This window comes from Microcaecilia unicolor, chromosome 8 (genome assembly GCF_901765095.1).
Source record: "Microcaecilia unicolor chromosome 8, aMicUni1.1, whole genome shotgun sequence".
In the NCBI taxonomy this organism is placed as follows: Eukaryota; Metazoa; Chordata; class Amphibia; order Gymnophiona; family Siphonopidae; genus Microcaecilia; species Microcaecilia unicolor.
Genome location: NC_044038.1, coordinates 18061975 through 18086818, shown reverse-complemented (window position 1 = coordinate 18086818; position 24844 = coordinate 18061975). Strand labels below are relative to the sequence as shown.

Here is a 24844-nt window from a genome sequence, read left to right as displayed (position 1 = left end):
ACAGCAAGCTAAAACAACCATTCTAAAAGGTAACAACACCAACACATACCGGACAACCATTCATGACAAGTACATAGACTGTTATATTATTTTACTGCATATTCATTCTACCTAATTCTGCCTTTTATCACAGATTATTTTCGAACGTATTCTGAAACAGATATGTTTTCAAAAATTTACGAAACTGAATGTAGGACTCTTCTAATCTAAGGTTTTTAGGGAGACAGTTCCAGAGGGAAGGGGCTAAAAAAAAGAAAGCTGAGTTTCTGGGAGATTCCCATCTAGCCTTCTGTGGTGAAGGGATCACTAATCTATGGTCTGTAAGTGATCAAAGTGTTTGCAAAGGCGAGTATGGCAAGATAAGATTTGCTAACTACGATCGAATTAATAAATGTAAAGCTTTGTGTGTCAGGGTAAAAATTTTAAATTTTATTCTGGCATCAACTGGGAGCCAGTGAAGTTGGTATAAGAGTGGTGCAATCCTGCGTTACATGCGCTGAATGAATAGTACAGCAATCTATTGTAACGGTATCGCTGTAAAACAGGGATCCTGAAAATCCAGTCCTCGAGGTGCACAACCCAGCCTGGTTTTCAGGATTTCCATAATGAATATGTATGAGATGTATTTGCATTCGCTGCTTCCATTGCATACAAATAGATCTCATACATATTTCATTGTGGAAATCCTGAAAATCAGGCCAGATTGTGGACCTCAAGGACTGGATTTGAGGACCCCTCCTGTAAGAACTAATATATAATGGTATCGATTATTAAAACTAAATTTGGTTCTTTGTAAAAACCTTTAATTAAACAGTATCTGAATGTACTTTGCAATCATATTAACACACATACAGCCACCACAGGAGTGGGCGGCTTTTCATACTAACTTGCACATTGCATAATAAAAAGACAAGACCAGGCTTATTAGGATGTCGTCATTAAATAAAGAAAAGGGAAAGGCAGATTCGCTTAAAGATACTTGCTTGAGGTGACACTAAATGCTGCAGGCATCACTTTAACAACATGGGAATCCTGGGTGTTTTCCAGACTCATTTGTCATCTTCTGCTACATCGTTCCTTCCTTTTATTGACTGGGCAACTAAATCCCATTTCCTTTATGATGCAAGATGCATGTTTAAAAACAGAATGAGGTAAACCACTCAAGGAATATTAAAAGGCTCAATATATCTTTCTGTTACTACAACGTAGTACAGGAACAGAAACACAGTTCTAAAGCATCTCCCAGGAAAAATCCATTGGTACCAAGAGGCAGTAAGCAAAATACAAGCACAAATAGTTATTTTCATAAGAACTAACAATGATATGTACCCCCCCCCCCCCACCAAAACAAGGAGAGTCTTAAATCTCCAGGCTGGAGCACGAATACCTTTCCCAGGAAGACAGTCAGTCATATGCTGGACACAAGAAAACTCTGCTGAACTGTAGCCAAAAAAAGATTTAAAATATTTTTAAAGGGATGTGAAGAAACAGACTTTTATTAAATCCATAAAACCTACGTTTAATGGGTTTATGCGCAGCACACCCATTGCGCCCCATCAAACTTAAGATTTTAGGGAACAGGTATTTATATGTCACACATATATTAGTAGGTGCAGCATAGTTTGGTGTAGAAAGTACGGTAAATCTATACTAGCAAAAATACAAACACCAAAATCTTTAATTGGTTAGTTTTAAAGTATACAGGCCTGTGTGTTTAAAGGAGAAACAGCCCTCAGAAACCCTAAGGATAAATATCCATGAGCAGCAAACTTAAGCCGATATCCTGTTTCTATCATCAGACTCAAAACATAGAAACATGACAGCAGATAAAGGCCATATGACCCATCCAGTCTGCCCATCCTCTGTAACCCCCAATTCTACCTGTTCCTAAGCGATCCCACATACTTATCCCATGCCTTTTTAAATTCTGGAACAGTCCTCGACTCCACCACCTCCACCGGGAGGCCATTCCACGCCTCCACCACCCTTTCTGTGAAATAATACTTCCTTAGGTTACTCCTAAGCCTCTTAACCCTCTTAACTTTGTCATATGCCCCCTCATTCCAGAGTTCTCCTTCATTTGAAAAAGGCTCTCTTCCTGTACATAAATGCCCTTGAGATATTTAAACGTTTCTATCATGTCTCCTCTCTCCCTCCTCTCTTCCAGCGTATACATGTTGAGGTTCATAAGCCTGCCTCTATAATTTTTGCATTGAAGACCACTTACTAATTTCGTAGCCGCCCTCTGGACCGACTCCATCCTGTTTATATCTTTCCATAGGTGCGGTCTCCAGAACTGCACGCAGTACTCCAAATGAGGCCTTACCAGAGACTTATACAACGGCACTATCACCTCCTTTTTCCTGCTGGTCATGCCTCTCTTTATGCACCCAAGCATCCTTCTGTCTCTGGCCATCGCTTTTTCTACCTGTTTGAAAGCTTTAAGGTCGTCAGACACAATCACCCCCAAGTCCCGCTCTTCCTTCACACACTGGAGCACTACACCCCCTATACTGTACCATTCCCTCTGACTTTTGTGACCCAAGTGCATGACCCTGCATTTTTTGGGATTAAACCTTAGTTGCCAAATATCGATCCATTCCTCTAGCTTCGCTAGGTCCTTCCTCGTGTCATTCACACCCTCCACGGTGTCCACCCTGTTGCAGAGTTTAGTATCATCCGCAAAGAGACAAACCTTACCAGACAGCCCTTCCGCAATATCGCTCACAAAGACATTAAAAAGAGCCAGCCCTAGGACCAATCCCTGTGGTACTCCATTGACGACATCTTTTTCTTCAGAGCAAGCTCCATTTACCACCACCCTCTGTCTCCTACCATTCAACCAATTTTTTACCCAATCCGTTACTCTAGGTCCCACACCGAGGGCACTCAATTTATTTAACAGTCGCCCCCCAAACCCACCTCCCTGCTCCCCCCGTTTTCTATTTCTGTTGATGGCTCTCTCATTCTCCCTGTCTCCTCAGCTCGAAACCCTGGGGTCATCTTTGACTCTTCTCTCTCCTTCTCTGCTCATATCCAGCAGATTGCCAAGACCTGTCGTTTCTTTCTTTACAACATCCGTAAAATCCGCCCCTTTCTTTCCGAGCACTCTACCAAAACCCTCATCCACACCCTTGTCACCTCTCGTTTAGACTACTGCAATCTGCTTCTTGCTGGCCTCCCACTTAGTCACCTCTCCCCCCTCCAGTCGGTTCAAAACTCTGCTGCCCGTCTCGTCTTCCGCCAGGGTCGCTTTACTCATACTACCCCTCTCTTCAAGACCCTTCACTGGCTCCCTATCCATTTTTGCATCCTGTTCAAACTTCTTCTACTAACCTATAAATGTACTCACTCTGCTGCTCCCCAGTATCTCTCCACACTCGTCCTTCCCTACACCCCTTCCCGTGCACTCCGCGCCATGGATAAATCCTTCTTATCTGTTCCCTTCTCCACTACTGCCAACTCCAGACTTCGCGCCTTCTGTCTCGCTGCACCCTACGCCTGGAATAAACTTCCTTAGCCCCTACATCTTGCCCCATCCTTGGCCACCTTTAAATCTAGACTGAAAGCCCACCTCTTTAACATTGCTTTTGACTCGTAACCACTTGTAACCACTCACCTCCACCTACCCTCCTCTCTTCCTTCCCGTTCACATTAATTGATTTGATTTGCTTACTTTATTTTTTTTTTTTGTCTATTAGATTGTAAGCTCTTTGAGCAGGGACTGTCTTTCTTCTATGGTTGTGCAGCGCTGCGTACGCCTTGTAGCGCTATAGAAATGCTAAATAGTAGTAGTAGTAGTAGCAACATTCCATGTAGAATCTCAAATAGTAGCAACATTCCATCTAGAATCTCCAATAGTAGTAGACTTTGCGCTTTCTGTCTCGCTACACCCTACGCCTGGAATAAACTTCCTGAGCCCGTACGTCTTGCCCCATCCTTGGCCACCTTTAAATCTAGACTGAAAGCCCACCTCTTTAACATTGCTTTTGACTCGTAACCACTTGTAACCACTCACCTCCACCTACCCTCCTCTCTTCCTTCCCGTTCACATTAATTGATTTGATTTGCTTACTTTATTTATTTTTTTTGTCTATTAGATTGTAAGCTCTTTGAGCAGGGACTGTCTTTCTTCTATGGTTGTGCAGCGCTGCGTACGCCTTGTAGCGCTATAGAAATGCTAAATAGTAGTAGTAGTAGTAGCAACATTCTATGTAGAATCTCAAATAGTAGCAACATTCCATCTAGAATCTCCAATAGTAGTAGACTTTGTGCTTTCTGTCTCGCTACACCCTACGCCTGGAATAAACTTCCTGAGCCCCTACGTCTTGCCCCATCCTTGGCCACCTTTAAATCTAGACTGAAAACCCACCTCTTTAACATTGCTTTTGACTCGTAACCACTTGTAACCACTCGCCTCCACCTACCCTCCTCTCTTCCTTCCCGTTCACATTAATTGATTTGATTACTTTATTTTTTTTGTCTATTAGATTGTAAGCTCTTTGAGCAGGGACTGTCTTTCTTCTATGTTTGTGCAGCGCTGCGTACGCCTTGTAGCGCTATAGAAATGCTAAATAGTAGTAGTAGTACTTGTGACCTGGATTGGCCACTGTTGGAAACAGGATGCTGGGCTTGATGGACCTTCGGTCTGTCCCAGTATGGCAATACTTATGTACTTAGGATTCTGAATGGAATCTTGCTAGTCTTTGGGATTCTATATAGAATGTTGCTACACTTTGAAATTCTGCATGGAATCTTGTTATTCTTTAGAATTCTAGAATCTTGCTACTCTTTGGGGTTCTACATGGAATGTTGCTACTATTTGGGTTCTGCCAGGTACTTGCCCCTACGTCTTGCCCCATCCTTGGCCACCTTTAAATCTAGACTGAAAGCCCACCTCTTTAACATTGCTTTTGACTCGTAACCACTTGTAACCACTCGCCTCCACCTACCCTCCTCTCTTCCTTCCCGTTCACATTAATTGATTTGATTTGCTTACTTTATTTATTTTTTTTGTCTATTAGATTGTAAGCTCTTTGAGCAGGGACTGTCTTTCTTCTATGTTTGTGCAGCGCTGCGTACGTTGTAGAGCTATAGAAATGCTAAATAGTAGTAGTAGTAGTAGTAGCCTGTGCGGAACCGTGTCAAAGGCTTTGCTGAAATCCAAGTATACCACATCAAGCACCCCTCCCACTCCTTTTTTATACTTTTAAATTATTTTGCTGTGCCACTATTCACTAGGCGTCAAAAAATTCATAAAACACTGCTGTCGTGAAGGACGCCAAAAATTATACTATCATTTATGAAACGGCACTTAGCTTTAATGTTCAACGGGACCACCGTTTCACCCATCTTATGGCTTCACTGGAAACTTGTGTTGCTCGTTATCACTAAAGTTGGGAATCCTCAAATCACCAACTTAGTGTAAATTTCCAGCACCCCATAGTTAGCCTGCTGCTGGCAGACCCCAGGGGTAGAGCTAGCCAGGAAAAAAATAATCTAGAAAGGAAGGTTGATGTAATCGCAATGAAAAGCACTCTAACATCTAAGAACCATCTATCCAATGCCATAATCCTTCACTCTAACTTCTTCCGGTAGGGGCTGCATAAACTAATTATCCTAGGCTTGGATGGACTCGCACACAGCTTCAGGAGAGCTTCTCATAGAAGTAACATAGTAGATGACGGCAGAAAAAGACCTGCACGGTCCATCCAGTCTGCCCAACAAGATAAACTCATATGTGCTACTTTTTGTGTATACCCTACTTTGATTTGTACCTATCCTCTTCAGGGCACAGACCATATAAGTCTGCCCAGCACTATCCCCACCTCCCAACCACCAGCCCCACCTCCCAACCACCGGCTCTGGCACAGACCGTATAAGTCTGCCCAGCACTATCCTCACCTCCCAACCACCAGCCCCGCCTCCCACCACCGGCTCTGGCACAGACCATATAAGTCTGCCCAGCACTATCCCCGCCTCCCAACCACCAGCCCCGCCTCCCACCACCGCCTCTGGCACAGACCATATAAGTCTGCCCAGCACTATCCCCGCCTCTCAACCACCAGCCCCGCCACCCACCACCGGCTCAACATGCTGTGATCTAAATGATTAAAACTCACTCACTCACGCTGCCAAAACTCCAGTTTGTATTCCATGGGATGCTGGAAATTTACAATAAGTTGATGAGTTGAGGATTCCCAACTTTGGTGATAATGAGCAGCACGAGTTCCTGATGAAGCCATAAGACGGGTGAAACGGTGACCCCATTGAACATTAAAGCTAAGTGCTGTAAATGATATTATAATTTTGGTATCTTTATCACAACAGCAGTATTTCATGAAATTTTTGATGCACGGTAAAGGGTGGCACAGCGAAATAATTTAAAAATATAAAAAAGGAGTTTTGAGTCCGATGATAGAAACAGGATACCGGCTTAAGTTCGCTGCTGGTTATACCCATGGATATTTATCCTTAGGGTTTCTGAGGGCTCTTTTGCCTTTAAACTCACAAGCCTGTACACTTTAAAATTAACAATCAGGTATTCACATCACAGTCTCAAGTAAAGGTGATGGGGATTGTTTTGGAATGCAGTGACCTGGTAACATGGTGCAAGGTTATTTTAGGCAAATGTGTATTTATCCAAACATACGCCCATATCTAGATCCGGAACTGTCGGGTCCTTTTACTAGGTTGCAGGTAAAAGGGCCCCTGTGGTAGCGGCGGGGGCTGTTTTTCCCGTGCACCAGGGCCCTTTTTACCGTAGCAGGTAAAACGTCCCCACCTCCCCCCTCAAAAAATGGCATTGCGGCAAGGTAACTCTTGCTGCGCGGTCATGCAGAGGAGATCACTTACCCGCCACCCACTGAGGTGGCAGTAAGGGCTCACACGGTAATTCGGTGATGCCCGATTACCATCAGGTTAGTACTACACTAGAAAAAAATATTTTTTCCCTGGCATCCTCTTCAATCTGTTCAAAATTCTGCTGCACGACTAATATTCCGCCAGTGTCGTTATGCTCATATTAGCCCTCTCCTCAAGTCACTTCACTGGCTTCCTATCCGTTTCCGCATACAGTTCGAACTCCTCTTATTGACTTATAAGTGCATTCACTCTGCAGCTCCTCAGTACCTCTCCACTCTCATCTCTCCCTACATTCCTCCCTGGGAACTCCGTTCACTGGGTAAATCTCTCTTATCTGCACCCTTCTCCTCCACTGCTAACTCCAGACTCCGTTCCTTTTATCTTGCTGCACCATAGGCCTGGAATAGACTTCCTGAGCCGGTACGTCAAGCTCCATCTCTGACTGTCTTCAAATCTAAGCTAAAAGCCCACCTTTTTGATGTTGCATTTAACTCCTAACCCTTATTCACTTTGTTCAGAACCCTTATTTTATCATCCTCACTTTAATATTCCCTTATCTCTTATTTGTCCTGTTTGTCTGGCCTAATTAGATTGTAAGCTCTGTCGAGCAGGACTGTCTCTTCATGTTCAAGTGTACAGCGCTGCGTATGTCTAGTAGCGCTTTAGAAATGATAAGTAGTAGTAGTAGCATGGCACACAATCAAGCCAGAACTACTGCTGGCGGCCTCGTTGGACAGGCGGTAATTCCTATTTAACATGCGGTAAGAGCATGTTTGGCTTACCGAAGCTTTGGGAAAGGGTCCCTGTGGTTGGTGCTCCTATGATCAGAAAGAGTAGGTTACTGTAATTCTTTATTGATAGAACAGCCTAAAAATAGTTGGACAGACTGCAAACGGTGCAGAATATGTTGGCAAGGATTATATTGGGTTTGCAATGTTTTGATCCTGTTTGGCAGCATTGCATACCTGTACATGCTGGGATTCAATTAAGTTTCTATTCTTAACATTTAGGTCATAAGTACATAAGTATTGCCATACTGGGAAAGACCAAAGGTCCACCTGGGATTTCTAGCTATTTAAGAAACAAATTACAGTGTAATATCCCAGGTAAACTACTTTGGTCTGGAGAGGAAAAATTATAGAAGGTATCAAGAACAAAGTATGTGGAAACCTCAAAAAGATACTTCATCTTCGTTCTGCCAAGAATTAGGATACATTTTAGGTGAAGGCATTTTAAAAGAACCCGATTTATATTAAGGGAGAGAAAAAAAAACTCAGGGGCCTTTTCACCAGTGCCGTAGCGAGGGCTAATGACACCCGGGGCGGGTCGCCGTACGCACCCCCCCTCCCGGGTGCAGCACGGCGCCACCCCCCCTCTGCGGCGCACCCCCCCCCCCCAGACCGCATTCTTACCTGCGGGAGGGCCGATCCGCCCCGAGTGCATGTCACTCAGAGCTGCGTCGGCCCCGCTGGTTCCCTGCTCTCTCTGCCTCGGAACAGGAAGTAACCTGTTCCGGGGCAGAGGGAGCAGGGAACCAGCGGGGCCGGCACCCCCCGAGCGTGTGCACCCTGGGCGGACCGCCCCTCCCGCCCCCCCTTCCTACGCCACTGCTTTTCACTAATTGTTAACATGCAGAAACAGGCTACCGAGTGACCAGTAGTTTCTTTCCATACACTAAAATGTGAATTACTGTATTTTCCAGAATGAAAGGCCCGAGAGCTTGTCTCGACGGGCCCAGTTAAACGAGGGCTGGACCCGTTCGAGAAGGCTCTGAGGGCAGTGGGGTGAAGAGCATGTGGTTATGGGGGGGGTGTGGGGTCGTGTTCGGCTGGTGAGCACGTGGGCAGCTGGGATTGGTCAGATCAACAGAAGCTGACAGCACAGAAGCAACACAGGCAGCTGATTGGAGGATAGGTTGCTGGGGGGCGGGGCTGTGGGAAGGGAAGAGGGGATCTGCTTCCTCCGAGGCTCAGGGCGTTGTCTGATCCTCGGAGGCAGTTTTCCCTCCCTCCCACCCTCTCATGTACTGGATGTGAGGAGGCTTATCTGTGTGGTGTTGTAGATGTTATTTTTCAGGAGTGGCATCGGAGTTTGTCGCAGCAGCAAAAAACCCGAGCTACAGAAGCAATGGCTCATGGGGGGGCTGAGCCAAGTCATTAAGATGGGTCAGGTGACCCGGAATAATGTGTGGAGGTCCACACGGGCCAGGCCTCTTGCTGTGAAGGCGGAGTCGAAAGGGTGAAGAGTTGCGGTGACAGCCGGAAGTGGAAGTTGCTGCTTTGCTATCATGGCGAGCGGCGGAGGGGGCAATTGTGGGTGCTTTTGTTATGACAACTGTAGCTCGGGGTGGGGGTTATCCTATACGGATGTTAATTGGAAGTTTAAATGTTAATAAATCAAGCTGCGGCCTATGGTTATTCCACAATTGTGTGCAGAGAGTTATTGAGTGAAAGCGTACGGTGGGGGGGGGGGGGGGGGGGGGGGGGATGTGGGGACATGCCTGGTAGAACGGGTCCCAGCTCCAAGGTTTATGTTTCTGTTTGGAGGTTGGCATGGGTGGAGAATGGGAAGGAAGTGGTAGCCAGCTAGCGCGTTACAATTACTGCGTGCTACCTGGCTAAGGCAGAGTTAACATGGGACCACCGACTAACTCCTAAACTAGGAGATGTCATGGATGAGATTCTACATATCACACCTAAAAATTCAGCAGTGAAGTGACATTACTACTACTACTTATCATTTCTATAGCGCTACAAGGCATATGCCAGCACTGTACACCAAACATGAAAAAGACAGTCCCTGCTCAAAGAGCTCACAATCTAAATATGGAATGTTGCTAGTGGAATAGCAACATTCCGTGTAGAATCTCAAATAGTAGCAACAGAATCTCAAATATTAGCAACAGAATCTCAAATAGTAGCAACATTCTATGTAGAATCTCAAATAGTAGCAACAGAACCTCCAATAGTAGCAACATTCCATGTAGAATCTCTAATAGTAGCAACAGAACCTCCAATAGTAGCAACATTCCATGTAGAATCTCCAATAGTAGCAACAGAATCTCCAATAGTAGCAACATTCCATCTAGAATCTCCAATAGTAGCAACAGAATCTCCAATAGTAGCAACATTCCATCTAGAATCTCCAATAGTAGCAACAGAATCTCAACATTCCATGTAGAATCTCCAATAGTAGCAACAGAATCTCCAATAGTAGCAATATTCTATGTAGAATCTCAAATAGTAGCAACAGAATCTCCAATAGTAGCAACATTCCATCTAGAATCTCCAATAGTAGCAACAGAATCTCAACATTCCATGTAGAATCTCCAATAGTAGCAACAGAATCTCCAATAGTAGCAACATTCTATGTAGAATCTCCAATAGTAGCAACAGAATCTCAACATTCCATGTAGAATCTCCAATAGTAGCAACAGAATCTCCAATAGTAGCAACATTCCATGTTCCACTGCACTAACCACTAGGCTTCTCCTCCACTAGCAACATTCCATCTAGAAGCCTGCCCTTGCAGATCAGCTTCTACGTTACTACTACTACTTATCACTTCTATAGCGCTACAAGGCATACACAGCGCTGTACACCATACATGAAAAACAGTCCCTGCTCAAAGAGCTCACAATCTAAATAGGACAGGCAAACAGACAGAACAACTAAGAGGTAAGGGAATTAAAGAGGTGGGGATAAAAGGGTACAGGGCAAGTGAAAAGTGGTTAGGAGTCAAAAACAGCGTTAAAGACATATGCCTAAGCGCCTTAATTTAGACATACTTTATAGAATAAGTCTAGGTTTATAGAACACGTCGCGTGCCTGTCCACGCAACTAAATTTAGGTGCGGGCAGTTACGCCAAGTAAAACTTGGTGTAAATCCTGATGTCTAAATCAGGTGTGGACCAGGTGTATTCTATAATAACCCGTATAGCTTTTACAAACGCCCATGGCCACACCCCCTTTTCAACTATGCACCTTAGAATTTATGTGCATCACATTATAAAATACGCTTAGACAGCTGTGCATATAAATTCTAATTAATGCCAATTAGTGTCAATTGCTTGTTAATTGACAATTATCAGCACCAACTGGCTTGTTAACTAATTAAGTTGAACACGCAAATACAGAATATGACTGGATTTGCGCGCACAGCTAAAGTTGTGCTTTACAGAATCCGGGGATAAGTGCTTCCGTGTTAAATGGGAGAGGGTTAAACGCGTTAACCTGAATATTAATGCACGACCTGCAATAAAAAAAATAATGGAAACGCTCCTTCTTGATGCAGCATTAGTTTTGGCCTTGCCACACATTAAGGGCCACATTCTGTAAATGACGTCAAAAATCTAGACGCGTCCGATTAACGCGCCCAGTGCTATTCTATATAGAATAGTGCACAGGACCAAGGGATGGGCCTACATTTAGGAGCAGCCATTTACGCCCCTGAAAACCTGCTGTAAATACCCGTGCGGAAATTCAAGTTAACAGCCTGACACGCCCACATTTCTCTGATGGCCGTGCCCCCTTTTCAGCTACATATGTGCCTAAAAAGAAGCACGTGTAAATTCCCATTATTCCTAATTAGTGATAATTGGTTATCAGTCAATTATCATCGTTGATTGGCTTGTTACTCAGTTGAGTAACAATACGTAAATTGGCTGCGCACACAATTTAATACCTGTTACTCACCGCGCTTTATATAGAATCTGGGCCTAAAAGTCTATGTTAAGCTCCAAACTTAATGCCCGTTATTAGAAGAGCCCCTGAGTGTACATGCATGTCTGTTATGGAACAGTTCTTGACATACTGCCGGTCAGATTTTTATTTTGCTTGTATTAATGTTTTTTATGAATGTTGTATTTATGTTGTTTGCATATCACCTAGAGCCAATACAAATTTTTAGTGATTAAAAAACGAAATAAATAAAACAAAAAACAAAAGTCATAGCCTGATGAATAAGTTTTTACCCTATATGAAAACATTTAATCAATTGTGTCCAGTTGTTAGCATTTTCATTATTTTTGTGCTTCAGTTCTCAGCGTTTCTGAGATAAACAATAAGGTTTCTCGAAGTGCCAGGTAGCAGATTGACTTTGCTCCTGTATCTGTGGCTTATGCAGAACTAACTGAAGAATTCTAGCTGCACCACTGTGTGTGCTTGATTTGAGTGGTTAGCCTGCTGCTGGCAGACCCCAGGGGTAGAGCTAGCCAGGAACAAAATAATCTAGGAAGGAAGGTTGATGTAATGGCAATGAAAAGCACTCTAACATCTAAGAACCATCTATCCCATGCCATAATCCTTCACTCTACCTTCCTCCGGTAGGGGCCTGCATACACTAATTATCCTAGGCCTGGGTGGACTCACACACAGCTTCAGGAGAGCTTCTCAACACGCTGTGATCTAAATGATTAAAACTTAAACTCGCTCACGCTGCCAAAAACTCCAGTTTGTATTCCATCTGCAAAGTTTCAGGAGGAGGAGAGGATGAAAATGGACTTAACTATACTGGAAGTCCACACCGGAGATGAGTCGTTTTATCCAATCCCGGAGAGCACTGCTGGAAGCAGGGATGATTTAAGTGCTAAACTGAACTTGCCCCAGAGAGTAAAACTTCTTTCGCATGCACAGTAAGTGCTGGCTGCTTTGCCTTGTAGTGACAGGCCAAGACGTTTACTTGGCTCCTTCAGGCAGCATCTAAAATATTTGTCCCCTTTTATACATTCATTTTTAATGATATCATTTTAATGTTTTGGAACAGAATGGCCAAAGTAGGACACACATTTTAGGGACAATTTAAACGACGTTTTTAAGGCGACAGGTACATTGAACTCACAGAACAACAATATTCAAGAAACAGGTCAAACTAAACACTAAAATCAAGCACAGGAGAGACTACTCTGAACATTTTTTTATGTTGTGTTCATTTTATTTATTTACTAGTATAAAAGGCCCATTTCGGTAGGCAATGAAACAGGCGCTAGCAAGGTAATCCCCCCCCCCCCCCGCAGCGTCCTTCCTGTCTCCCCTGCACCCCCCCCTGCAGCCACCCATCTGGTCTCAGGACCCCCTCCCCACCAACCCTCCTCTGCCCCTGCAGCCACTTATGTGCAGCGGCCCTCCTCTCTCCCCTGCTCCCCCTGTAGCCACCCATGTCCAGCGACTCTCCTCTCCCCCAGCCCCCCCTGCAGCCACCCATGTCCAGCAACCCTCCTCTCACCCTGCAGCTACCCATGTCCAGCGACCCTCCTCTCCCCTGCCCCCCTGCAGCCACCCATGTCCAACGACCCTCCTCTCCTTTCCCCTTGCCCCCCCTGTAGCCACCCATGTCCAGTGGACCCACCTCTCTCCCCTGCCCCCCCCCGCAGCCACCCTTGTCCAGTGACCCTCCTCTCCCCCTGCCCCCCTGCAGCGTCCCTTCTGTCTCCCCTGCAGCCACCCATCTGGTCTCAGGACCCCCTCCCCACCTCCCCTGCCACCCCCCGCAGCCATCCGTGTCCAGCGACCCTCCCCTCCCCCTGCCCCCCTCCAGCCACCCATGTCCAGCGACCCTCCCCTCCCTCCTCGGCGCATCACCCAAACCCCTACCCCCCCAGCGCATCACCCAAGCCCCTAACCCCACCCCTTGGAAACATCAACCCCCTCGCCACCTGCAGCCGCCAATACTAATGCTGTCCAGCCGCTGCTGCGTCTCCTGCTGAGCAGCAGCGGCCGGTACAAAAAGAAAAAAGCCAAAAAAAAGATTTTAAACCTGAAACACGGCTCCGTAGACAGCCATCTGGCATAGGTGGTCATCTCTGCAGCCGCTCCTCCTCTCCCCTTTGACGTCGCTGCGCTCCTCCAGGGTCTTCCTGCAGGGGCAGTGACGTGGAGGGGAGAGGAGGAGCGGCTGCAGTGACAACAGCCAATGCCAGATGGCTGTCTACGGAGCCGCGTTTCAGGTTAAAAATCTTTTTTTGGCTTTTTTCTTTTTGTACCGGCCGCTGCTGCTCCACAGGAGAAGCAGAAGCGGACGGACAGTGTTAGTATTGGCGGCTGCGGATGGCGAGGGAGTTGATGTGCCCGAGAGGGGGGGGTAGGGGCTTTGGTGATGCACCGGGGGGAGGGTCTTGGGTGATGCGTCGAGGGGGGGGGGTAGGGGCTTGGGTGCTGTGGAGGGGCTTGGGTGTTGCGCCGGGGGTGGGGGGGGGCACTGAGAGCTGATTGGTAGGCCGGGGGGAGGAGTAGGGAAACATGCTCTGCGTGTTTCCCTACTCCTCCCCCTGCCTGGCTCGTGGTTTTGCAGGGCAGGGGCTTGGGTGTTGCGCCGAGAGGGGGGCACTGACAGCTGTTTCCCAGGCAGGGGGAGGAGTAGGGAAACACGTTCCGCGTGTTTCCCTACTCCTCCCCTTGCCTTGGAATCAGCTGTCAGTGACATCACTGACATCAGTGCATTCTAAACTGCCTAGCAGACCACCTCCGAGGGAACCACGGTCCCAGGCACATTAGAACGTTGGAGGTGAGAATTATTATATAGGATTTGTTGCATTTGTATCCCACATTTCCCCACCTTTTTGCAGGCTCTATGTGGCTTACATAGTTCCGTTTACGACGTTAGCCGGTTCCGGTCTGAACAAATACAATGTATAACGAATACACAAGGTGATGTTGTGGTAGAATGATGTACATGTGCTCATGGACAAACCGGTCAAATTCATACTGAAATCTAGGGAAATACTTTAGTGGCCTGTTGGCAATATTCTGAGAACACGAGTATTTAGGTTCTGAACATATTTTCATTTACATTCAGTCACAGTGTGGTGGGGTTGAATGTAAAGTCATTGACTATCACTACAATTCTCTGGCCTTATGAAAAAGGCATCATCTGCTACTGACTGGGCCAAACTAGCACAAATTGAACTACAGTAGTGGTAAACGAATAAGAACTGTGCACCCCATTGATCTGTGGTAATCGTCAAGGTGACCTATTTGTCTATCGCTTGGTAACAAAACAGACGCTTCCCTCTTTATCGGAACCCTGTTCGATACCCAATACATTGCAAACCATGATTGGTACTCTTGAAAGGTAACTGAAGCCTTCCTGTCCCCACTGTCCTTTGAGCCTTGGTAGAGATATGTGGGAATCTGTACAGAAGAGCCAGCAGGAGAGATGCACCTGCCCAATGCTCAGTACAACATACCCTCTGGCTTTGTTTCACTCATTAGTGGAGTGAAGGAGTGGCCTAGTGGTTAGAGCACTGGTCTTGCAATCCAGAGGTGGCCGATTCAAATCCCACTGCTGCTCCTTGTGACCTTGGGCAAGTCACTTAACCCTCCATTGCCTCAGGTACAAACTTAGATTGTGAGCTCTCTTGCGACAGAGAAATATCCAGAGTACCTGAATGTAACTCACCTCGAGCTACTACTGAAAAAGGTGTGAGGAAAATCTAAATAAATATATGGAATGTTGCTACTATTGAAGATTCTAAATGGAATGTTGCTGAGTGGAGGAGTGGCCTAGTGGTTAGAGCACTGATCTTGCAATCCAGAGGTGGCCGGTTCAAATCCCACTGCTTCTCCTTATGATCTTGGGCAAGTCACTTAACCCTCCTTTGCCTCAGGTACAAACTTAGATTGTGAGCCCTCCTGGGACAGAGAAATATCCAGAGTACCTGAATGTAACTCACCTTGAGCTACTACTGAAAAAGGTGTGAGCAAAATCTAAATAAATAAATAAATTAGTGACCCAGCAGCTATCAGGAGTGGAAAGGACAAACAGGGATGGGGGACGTAAGGCAGATTTTCTTCTAATTTTCAAGGTCCGGTCCTGTTATTATTGAAACTGCGTGTGGAGGTTAATATTTCAGCTGTACTTTCATTCTTTTCAAAGTTGCACTCACTAACTTCTTGGACTTTTCATTTCCATTCCCTTTCCATTTTGACTTTCTATATAAAACTTTAAAAACAAACAAACGTTATTGCATTTTTAACAAGCTCTGACTTGCAAGCACAGATTCCCCAACTGATATTTTAAAGAAAAGAGGGTAGCGGGGGGTGGGGGGGGGTGTATTTTCTTTAAAATTGTTGGGTTTGAATGCATGTTTTTGTGGCTATAAAGGTAACATCATGCTTAAAATTTAAATTACTGAACTTTAAACATAATCTATATACTCATTTGTTAAATGATAAAATATATCCTTAAATAAACTGATGGTGTGCCTTGATCACGTTTGCGCATTGTAAGTGTGCCACGAGATGAAAAAGGTTGAAAATCACTGTTATAGTTGCAGAAAGCAGAATTGCCTAACAAATATTCTATGTTCACAGATGAAATGCTGGGAGTACATCCACAGAAAACACATATTGCAACGGAAGAGAGGCAATTTTCAGAAGACTGTGCTCATGAGGACCTAGTTAAACTAAAAGTACACAACACAGTGGGACCAGACTGGAAACAACCAAGGGCACGGAAGGAACTTAGGGATGCTCTGGCAGCTCCATTGTCTGACCTGTTCAATGCTTCTTTAGAGTCATGAGTGGTGCCAGGGGACTGAAGATAGATAGATAGATGGATGGATGGATGGATGGATGTAGCTCCTCTCCACAAAGTGGAAGCAAGGAGAAGGTTGGGAACCATGGGCTAGTTAGTGTGACCTATGTGGTTAGTAAATTGTTGCGAAATCAGAGGACATGTTTCTGAAATCTAATGAATTTTGGATTCCAAACAGCATGAGTCAGATTAAATGGTTTGACTGAGTAGCCAGATGGCTGGATATAGTGTACTTAGGGCTTCTTTTACAAAGCCAAGCTAGCAATTCTCACACAGCAAATTAGAGAAAGCCCATAGGAACTGAATGGGCTTCCTCATATTTGTCACACAGGAATCGCTAGCGTGGCCTCTGACATGGATTCACATACACAACTTATAAATAGACTGAGCACCCTTGATATGGGCCTTAAAGTGACCGACTGGGTTATAGACTGGTTGCATGGGAAGTGACAGAGGGTAGTGGGGTAAATGGTGTTCACTCTGAGGATAAATACATCATCAGAATTGTATTGCAGACTCAATCATTGGGCCAATTCTTTTTAACATTTTGGTGAACAATATTGTGGAAAGATCAGTCAAGGGTTGTCTATTTGCTCATGGTACAAAAATCTGCAATAAGGTACACACCCTGGAGGGTTGGGTAACATGAGGAGGGATCCAGTAAAACAAATTTGCAGCAAGATTTAATGCTAAAAAAAGCAGCGTCATACATTTGTGCTGCAAAAACCCAAGAGAGTGGTGGTACACTAGAGGGAGTCAAGAATTTCTGTGTATGAAAGAAGAGCAGGACTGGGGATGAGTGGCCACCTTACCATCATCAGGTACAAACAGGCAGAAGGGTCCTTGGGAGCACATGGAGAAGAATGGCTAACAGGAAAAGGGAGGCAATACTGCCTCTGTGTAAGCTTCTGGTCAGACCTCATTTGCAGTATTATCAGTGTGTTTTTTTCTAGCAAAAAAGGTGCCGGTACTCAAATGCTAGGCCACCCTTCAAGGGTGGGGTGATCACTGAGGGACTCATCCCACAATAGCCAGGCCCTCTGCAACCAGTCACAGAATCTATGACAAGGCAGATTTGGTGTGTATAGTCTGAGTTCCTTCATGAAAACATGAGGTCCATGGGTCAATTTTAGCAGTCAATGGAAAAGGTGCCGGTACTCAGTACCCCCAAGTACCCCCTCAAAAAAAGCCCTGAGTATTATATACAATTCAGGAGGCTGCATCTTCAAAAGGATATGAATAGAAGGGAGTTGGGAAAGAGGGTGGTAGGAAAATCGGCAGTGGACTTTGTCATAAAGCATGTGGGGACATAGGGCCCCTTTTACTAAGCTGTATAGGTGCCTATGCATGCAGAATGCGCGCCGAATTGGAGTTACTGCCCAGTTACTGCGTGGCCCTTGTGGTAATTTCAATTTTGGCACGCATCTGCTACGTGAAAAATAATTTTTATTTTCTGGCACGTATAACGGACATGCGCCAAGTGGCATTTGACGCATGTAGGTCATTACCGCCCAGATTCTTTACCGCTAGGTCTATGGCTGGTGGTAAGATCTCAGACCCAAAATGGACGCGCGGCAATTTTGATTTTGCCGCACGTCCATTTTCAGCAAAAAAAAAATAAGGAAGAGGCCTTTTTTTACAGGTGTGCTAAAAAATGGATAGGCGCACGCCCAAAACCCGCACCTACATTACCGCAAGCCATTTTTCAGTGTACCTTTGTAAAAGGACCCCTTAGAGATCTTAACATGTGTATTTTGGAAGGAAGGCCAGAGAGGGAAGCTATGACAGAGACATTTAACTACTTTCTGTGACATAAATGCACACGAGGAAGGCCTCTTTCAAAAGAAAACAAGCTCTGGAAAGAGGGGGCACTGGATGAAAGTAAAAAATGAAAGACTTAGGAGCAATCTAAGGAAATATTTCTTTATGGAATGGGTAGAGGATGCATGAATGGCCTCCCAGCGGAGGGGGTGGGAATGAATACTGTATCTGAATTCAGGAAAGCATGGGAGAAACACAGAGGATCTCTAAAGGAGAAGAAAGGATTATACACTTATTAGCTGTTATATGTGTGGACTGGAGAAGCCATAATCTCTAAATTTCTCTGTTTCTCAGGTTAAAATACATGGATTTGAAAATGTGTGCGTTAACTGCTTCACAACGAAAAACAGGGTGGACAGGAACAAAGCCCAAGAGATCAGTCCAAAACACCAGGATAAGATGCTCCAAAACTTTATTTGGTCCAAATAAAGTTTTGGGGCATCTTATCCTGGTGTTTTGGACTGATCTCTTGGACTTTTTTCCCTTTCCACCCTGTTTTTCGTTGTGTTCCAGTCTTGTGGAAAGTGTGAACCCCATTTGTTTATACGGTCGTTAACTGCTTCAACATGTCTCTTGACAAGACTCCAACTAAAAGTATACATGTTACAGAAATCTATGAATACCTTTAGTCAATTTGAGGGAGGGCAATTTTCAGATAGTTTATTTATCCAAGTAAATGGCTTTGAAAATTGTCTACCCCTGTATATGTGCACTCAAAATTATCAGTCTGATTAAACTATTACGTTTTGAAACTTTATCAGTAAAATCTGCATTTAAATAAGCAAAGGCAAAAATATCAATAAAAGGCAATTAAAGTGAGCTCCAGATTGGGCCACCGCACATAATTAGTTAACTCTGCAACCTGAGTATAAAATATCTATACAATGATATACATACAGCTTTGGCTAGAGCTTGAAAATCATTAATGGGGATTAGGATAAATTAGTGAGGGCAATGTAGGCCATTTATTATCATACAAAAATAAGGGTCGTCATACTGGTTCAGACCGATGGTCCATCTAGCCCAGTATTCTGCTTCCAAAAGTGGCCAATCCAGATCACAAGTACCTGACAGAATCCTAAAGAGGAGCAAGATTCAATGTAGCCAACCTCACGGATAAGTAGTGGCTTTCCTCATGTCTACCTTAATAGCAGTTTATGGACTTTTCCTGGCCAAACCTTTTTAAACCAAGACATGCTAACTGCTGTTACCACATCCTCCAGCAATGAGTTCCAGAACTTATCTGTTGAGTGAAACAATACTTTCTCCTATACATTTAAAAAGCGTTACCATGCAGCTTCAAGGAATGTCCCCTCATATTTGTACTTTTTGAAAGAGTAAACAATCGATTCAAGTCCACCCACTCTACTCCATTCAGCATTTTGTAGATCTCTATCATATCCTCCCCAACCATCTCTTCTCCAATCTGAACAGCCCTAACTTCCCAAGTCTTTACTCATATGCAATGAGTTCCATCCCCTTAATCATTTTGGTCGCCCTTCTTCGAATCTTTTTTTTTTTTTTAATTCCGCTATATCTTTTTTGAGATATGGCAATCAGAATTGCATAATGTGCTCAAGGTGAGGTCGCACCATGGAGTGACACAGAGGCATTATTATGTTCTTTGTCTTATTTTCTATCCCTTTCCTAATAATTCCTAAATTCTATTTGCTTTTTTGCTGTGACTACACACTGAGAAGATTTCAACATATTATCCACGATGACACCTAGATCTTTTTTTTTAGAGTAGTAACTCCTAACGTGAAATCTAACATCAAGTAACTATGATTTGGATTATTCTTCCAAATATGCATCACTTTGCACTTGTCCACATTAAATTTCATGTGAAATTTCGATGCCCAGTCTTCCAAATTCCTAAGGTCCTCCTGAATGAGCTGGGCGGTAATTCTGAATTTGGTGCGCACCGATTCCCGCGGTAGAAAATTATTTTTTATTTTCTACCACGGACCGTTTACTTGACTGTAAGCAGCAGTTGGCACGCACTGCATGCTTACTGCGCAGACAGCGCATGACACGTTACCGCTAGGTCAATGGGTAGCAGTAAGGTCTCAGGCCGAAAATGGATGCGCGCTGGTTTCAATTTTAGCACACGGCCATTTTGCGGCCCCTTAAAAAGAGGCCCTTTTTCTTAGACGCAGTAAAAAATGGTCCAGTGGATGGCCAAAAAAACACACTTGAACTACTGCAGGCCACTTTTTACCATGGCTTAGCAAAAGGACCCCACGGCCTTTTCATTTTTTTTCAAGTTTCACAGATTTTAACTCCGCTAACAGAAAATGGGCCTATTTATACTGCAGTTTTTTTTTTAACAAGTATTGTCAATAATTTGGTAAAGGGAGACCATTTAGCTTGGTTAAGTTACTGTTCATAACAGCTGTACTGAAGAAAAAGCCCCTTAGTGGTTTAATAAACCCAATATACCAGTCCTAATAAAGGTACAACACAGTAGTTCACAATCCAAAATTACATTATCAGAGAAAACACCATAAACTAACAGGAAAGAAGAAAAGAGCTAAGACACGTGTCACCTGTCCCTAAAATCCCCCTCTTCCCTCATGCCAATAGGAAGGTGCATCATTGTGGAGCATCTTACACACCAGTATGAGGCTCTTGTATAGAAATGAAACTCCTTAAATAATAAATATGGGAAAGTCTCGTGCGGCAACTCCTCTCTCAAATAAGTTGCATTAACTTAAAAACAATTCTAGGATTCCTTTGAGAGTTGAATATTTAGTGTTTAAATGTTTTCATGGGTTGAATTCAGAATCGGCTGAATCTAACTCTGGATATCCCTTCAGTTAAAGGAATGGCTTTTAAGCTATGCTGTGAACGTTCTTATAGTCCTTTTCGTAAGGGGTTTAAGACATATTTTTGTTTACCAAACATCTTGATTAATAATGATGTAATTTTTAGCATTTTTACTGTTATATTTTATTTATCAAATGTTATATAAATTCCATAAGTTTCATAAGTTTCATGTTCTGTTCTCCACTTTGCACCTTAGGGATTAAAAGTGGATTATAAATGTCCATATAGTACAGAATAGAATTATTTCCAATCTCAAATCACAATGGGACAATCATGCTTATATGCTGCTCATCTCAATTAGCAACTACATATAACAGCTCATTAGCACCAAACCCTTGATTTTTCCCATAGTCTCACTTACTACTAAGAATCTGGATCATTCAAGGGGAGCTGGAGGTCACAGAATTATCAATCAGTAGTTCCACTCATAAGAAAAGAAAGAAAACACAAGTAGAAACCCTTTGACCTTGATCTCTAAAGGACTAATATTCTGGTCAACGAAACTCCATGGTTGGCTGTCCGATCATAAATAAAGATTCATAGCAGAATTATTTTCAAACTAGAAGGCATCTTACTCACTTCTTGCAAATTGAGAAAGTAACTGAAGCGGAAAAGTAGTTGTTTATCAGGAACTAATGACTGATCTATTCATCCATTTATAATGGAAAATGAGAAATGCGCTCTGTTGTGCTTATAAAGCCATCAGCCGGCAGCAGTCGATGTTTGAGGTATGTGCTTGGAAGAAGTATGATGGAGGGTTATGAAGAAACCTACCTTAAAGAGCAGGCAGTCGTCTTTATGCTCAGCATACATAGAAGTGAGGCGATACTGGTTTTCCGTGGTGATATCGATCTGATAGCCAGTCAATGTGTAACACGCTGTCCTGAATTCATGGATTTTTGTCTGGAATACTTCCCTGAGCCTCTGGTTCTTCAGCTCTGCACTTTCCACTTGCTTCTTCAAGTCTATATGTTAGAAGAGACATGGTATAAAATGTTTGTTTGTTTTTTATCAGAGATTGGAATAACCCAACATGACAGCCTTCTACTTATCAGACGCCTTAAAATCATCAAATAAAGGGGTCAATAAATTAGACAATGAAACAATTACATAAATGTCCTCTCTAGAATGCTAGTAGTGCCATTATTTGAAGTGAGAAGCCTTTCATAAGGTTCAGCAAGCATTAAGAAAACAGCTTTATGTACAAAAGAAGGTAACCTTGTTTCCTGACTCTTTGTTCCTTTCCTCATTTCTAGCAATTAAGAGTAAAGGAACGACCTCATGATTAGCTTAACGGGCTGAGAACCAGAGAAGCTGGATTCAAATCCTTTTTCTGTCACTGGAATCTGTAGTGACCTTAAGTCACTATCTCCCACTGCTTCTGGTACCCACCTTAGACTCTTTAGGGTAGCAGCTTATACCTGCAATTAAATCTGTTATAATACTGAAATTAAAAAAAAGTCATGATTAAGATTCATCTTTAGAAATTATTTTACACATCTGGTACCATAAATCCACCATGTCAAAGGTCAATAAAATAAATTACAGGTTACCACTTCCAGAAACAAACCAGTTTCATGCTGACAGGGCAATGCTGGCCAGGTACAGTCCTGCAGGCCATAGGCGGCTGAATACTAGGGCAAACTAGTTTTGGCAGCTATTTATTCCCCGCTTCCTAGGCTCATAACTCAGATTTTTGATTGGATTATTTGTTTTTCCAAGTCTGAATTTGACTACAAGAGGCCCATCTTCAAATCTCTGCTTAAAGCCCACCTCTTCAATGTCGCCTTCGGCACCTAACCTCTTCACCTCTGCCCAGAAAATCTAGACTACCCAACTTGACATTTCGTTCTTTAGATTGTAAGGTCCTTTGAGCAGGGACCGTCCTTCTTTGTTTATTTTGTACAGCGCTGCGTAACCCTAGTAGCGCTCTAGAAATGTTAAGTAGTAGTAGTAGTATTTAGGTTTACAAAACTTGGTGGAAGAACATAGAGGGGCAGAGGGTCAAGGTGATAGATTAAGTTTTGGAACTTGAATGTCCCATCTACTCAGAATGGTGGGAAACCACAGAAGATGACAACAAACGCAAAGACAATCAGAAAAGCTTTATGAATGTTCAAGCTTCTACTGATGGCACCTGTGACATGATCGTTACCTGCTTGGATCAGAATTGGGCATCCTGGATAAAAAGCCACTAGGCAGACAGGATAAGCCAAAGAGCATCATCTATCATCATCGATGGGATCAAGAGGCTGATAAGCAGCTTCCAGCCATGGGCTGAACTAAGCCTAGATATTTGATGCTGGGGCATGACCGCTGACCCGGAAATGAACTGGGCACCGGGTGATAGTCAGACCAATAACGGTTAACTCACTGCATAAAGTTAGAATAGCTGTTCTGCTGTCGTAAGTACATAAGTATTGCCATACTGGGACCAAGCCCAGCATCCTGTTTCCAACAGTGGCCAATCCAGACCACATATATTTGGCAAGATCCCAAAAAGTACAATACATTTTAAGATGCTTATCCTAGAAATAAGCAGTGGATTTTCCCAAAGTCCATTTTAATAATGGTCTATGGACTTTTCCTTTAGGAAGCCGTCCAAACTTTTTTTAAAAACCCGGCTAAGCTAACTGCCTTTACCACATTCTCTGGCAACGAATTCCTGAGTTTAATTACAGGTTGAGTGAAGAAACATTTTCTCCGATTCCTTTTAAGTTTACTGCTATGTAGCTTCACTGTATGCCCCCTAGTCCTAGTATTTTTGGAAAGAGTAAATAAATGATTCACGTCTACCCGTTCCACTCCACTCATTATTTTATAGGCCTCTATCATATCGCCCCTCAGCCGTCTTTTCTCCAAGCTGAAGAGCCCTAGCTGCTTCAGCCTTTCCTCATAGGGAAGTTGTCCCATCCCCTTTATCATTTTCATCGCCCTTCTCTGTGCCTTTTCTAATCCCTTTTCTAATTCTTTTTTGAGATGCGGTGACCAGAATTGAATACAATATTCAAGGTGCGGTCGCACCATGGAGTGATACAAAGGCAATGAACTTACATGGAAATACTTTTAAAACAAAGAGGAGGAAATATTTTTTCATCAACGAATAGTTAAGCTCTGGAACTTGTTGCCAAAGGATGTGATAACAGAGGTTAGCATATCTGGGTTTTAAACAAAGGTTTGGATAAGTTCTTGGAGGAAAAGTTCATAGTCTGCTATGGGGAAGCCACTGCTTGCCCTGGGATGGGTATCATGGAATCTTGCTCCTATTTGGGTTTCTGCCAGGTGCTTGTGACCTGGCTTGGCCACTGTTTGGAGAACAGGATACTTGGCTAGATGGACCATTGGTCTGACCCACTATGGCTATTCTTACGTTCTTATGTCGTCATTAATTTGTAACTCGAGGTCATTTTGTATCCAAATGAGCTGATGGAAAGCCACCTATCATCTTCCCAAGAGAGGCATCAACACTGCTGGTCAGTGTGTGTTAATGACATCTACCCCACCAGCCTGCCTTCAAACATTTTATTATGTGCATCCTCAAGGGGGGGGGGGGGGTGGACATTTTCCAATACATTCTGTTTGTCTACAGAGAAATGCCTTGGTCCTTCAAGCATGTGGTTTGTCTTCCCACCCATTTCCACTTTTCTGTGATTCGCATGGGTAAAGAGCCTGACAGTAACAGAAAAAAGGCCAGAACAATGATGTGGGCAGCCCCTGGGCCTTGCATTGAAGAACACCAGCCTAGATAAACACAGTCCATACATGTAAAGATCGGACCATCAAAGGTGTCACTCGTGAG

At 43.8% G+C, this 24844-nt stretch overlaps 1 protein-coding gene across 3 annotated transcripts in view; it reads right to left on the bottom strand.

Annotated features, from left to right (window-relative positions):
• Window positions 1–24844, bottom strand: part of MAD1L1 (mitotic arrest deficient 1 like 1) — a 1314438-nt gene that overhangs the window by 162606 nt on the left and 1126988 nt on the right. For all 3 annotated transcript variants that reach the window (XM_030212095.1, XM_030212096.1, XM_030212097.1), the window contains one exon: window positions 21820–22010. In XM_030212095.1, the coding sequence (XP_030067955.1) occupies window positions 21820–22010 (191 nt within the window). The remainder of the gene's footprint in view (window positions 1–21819; window positions 22011–24844) is intronic.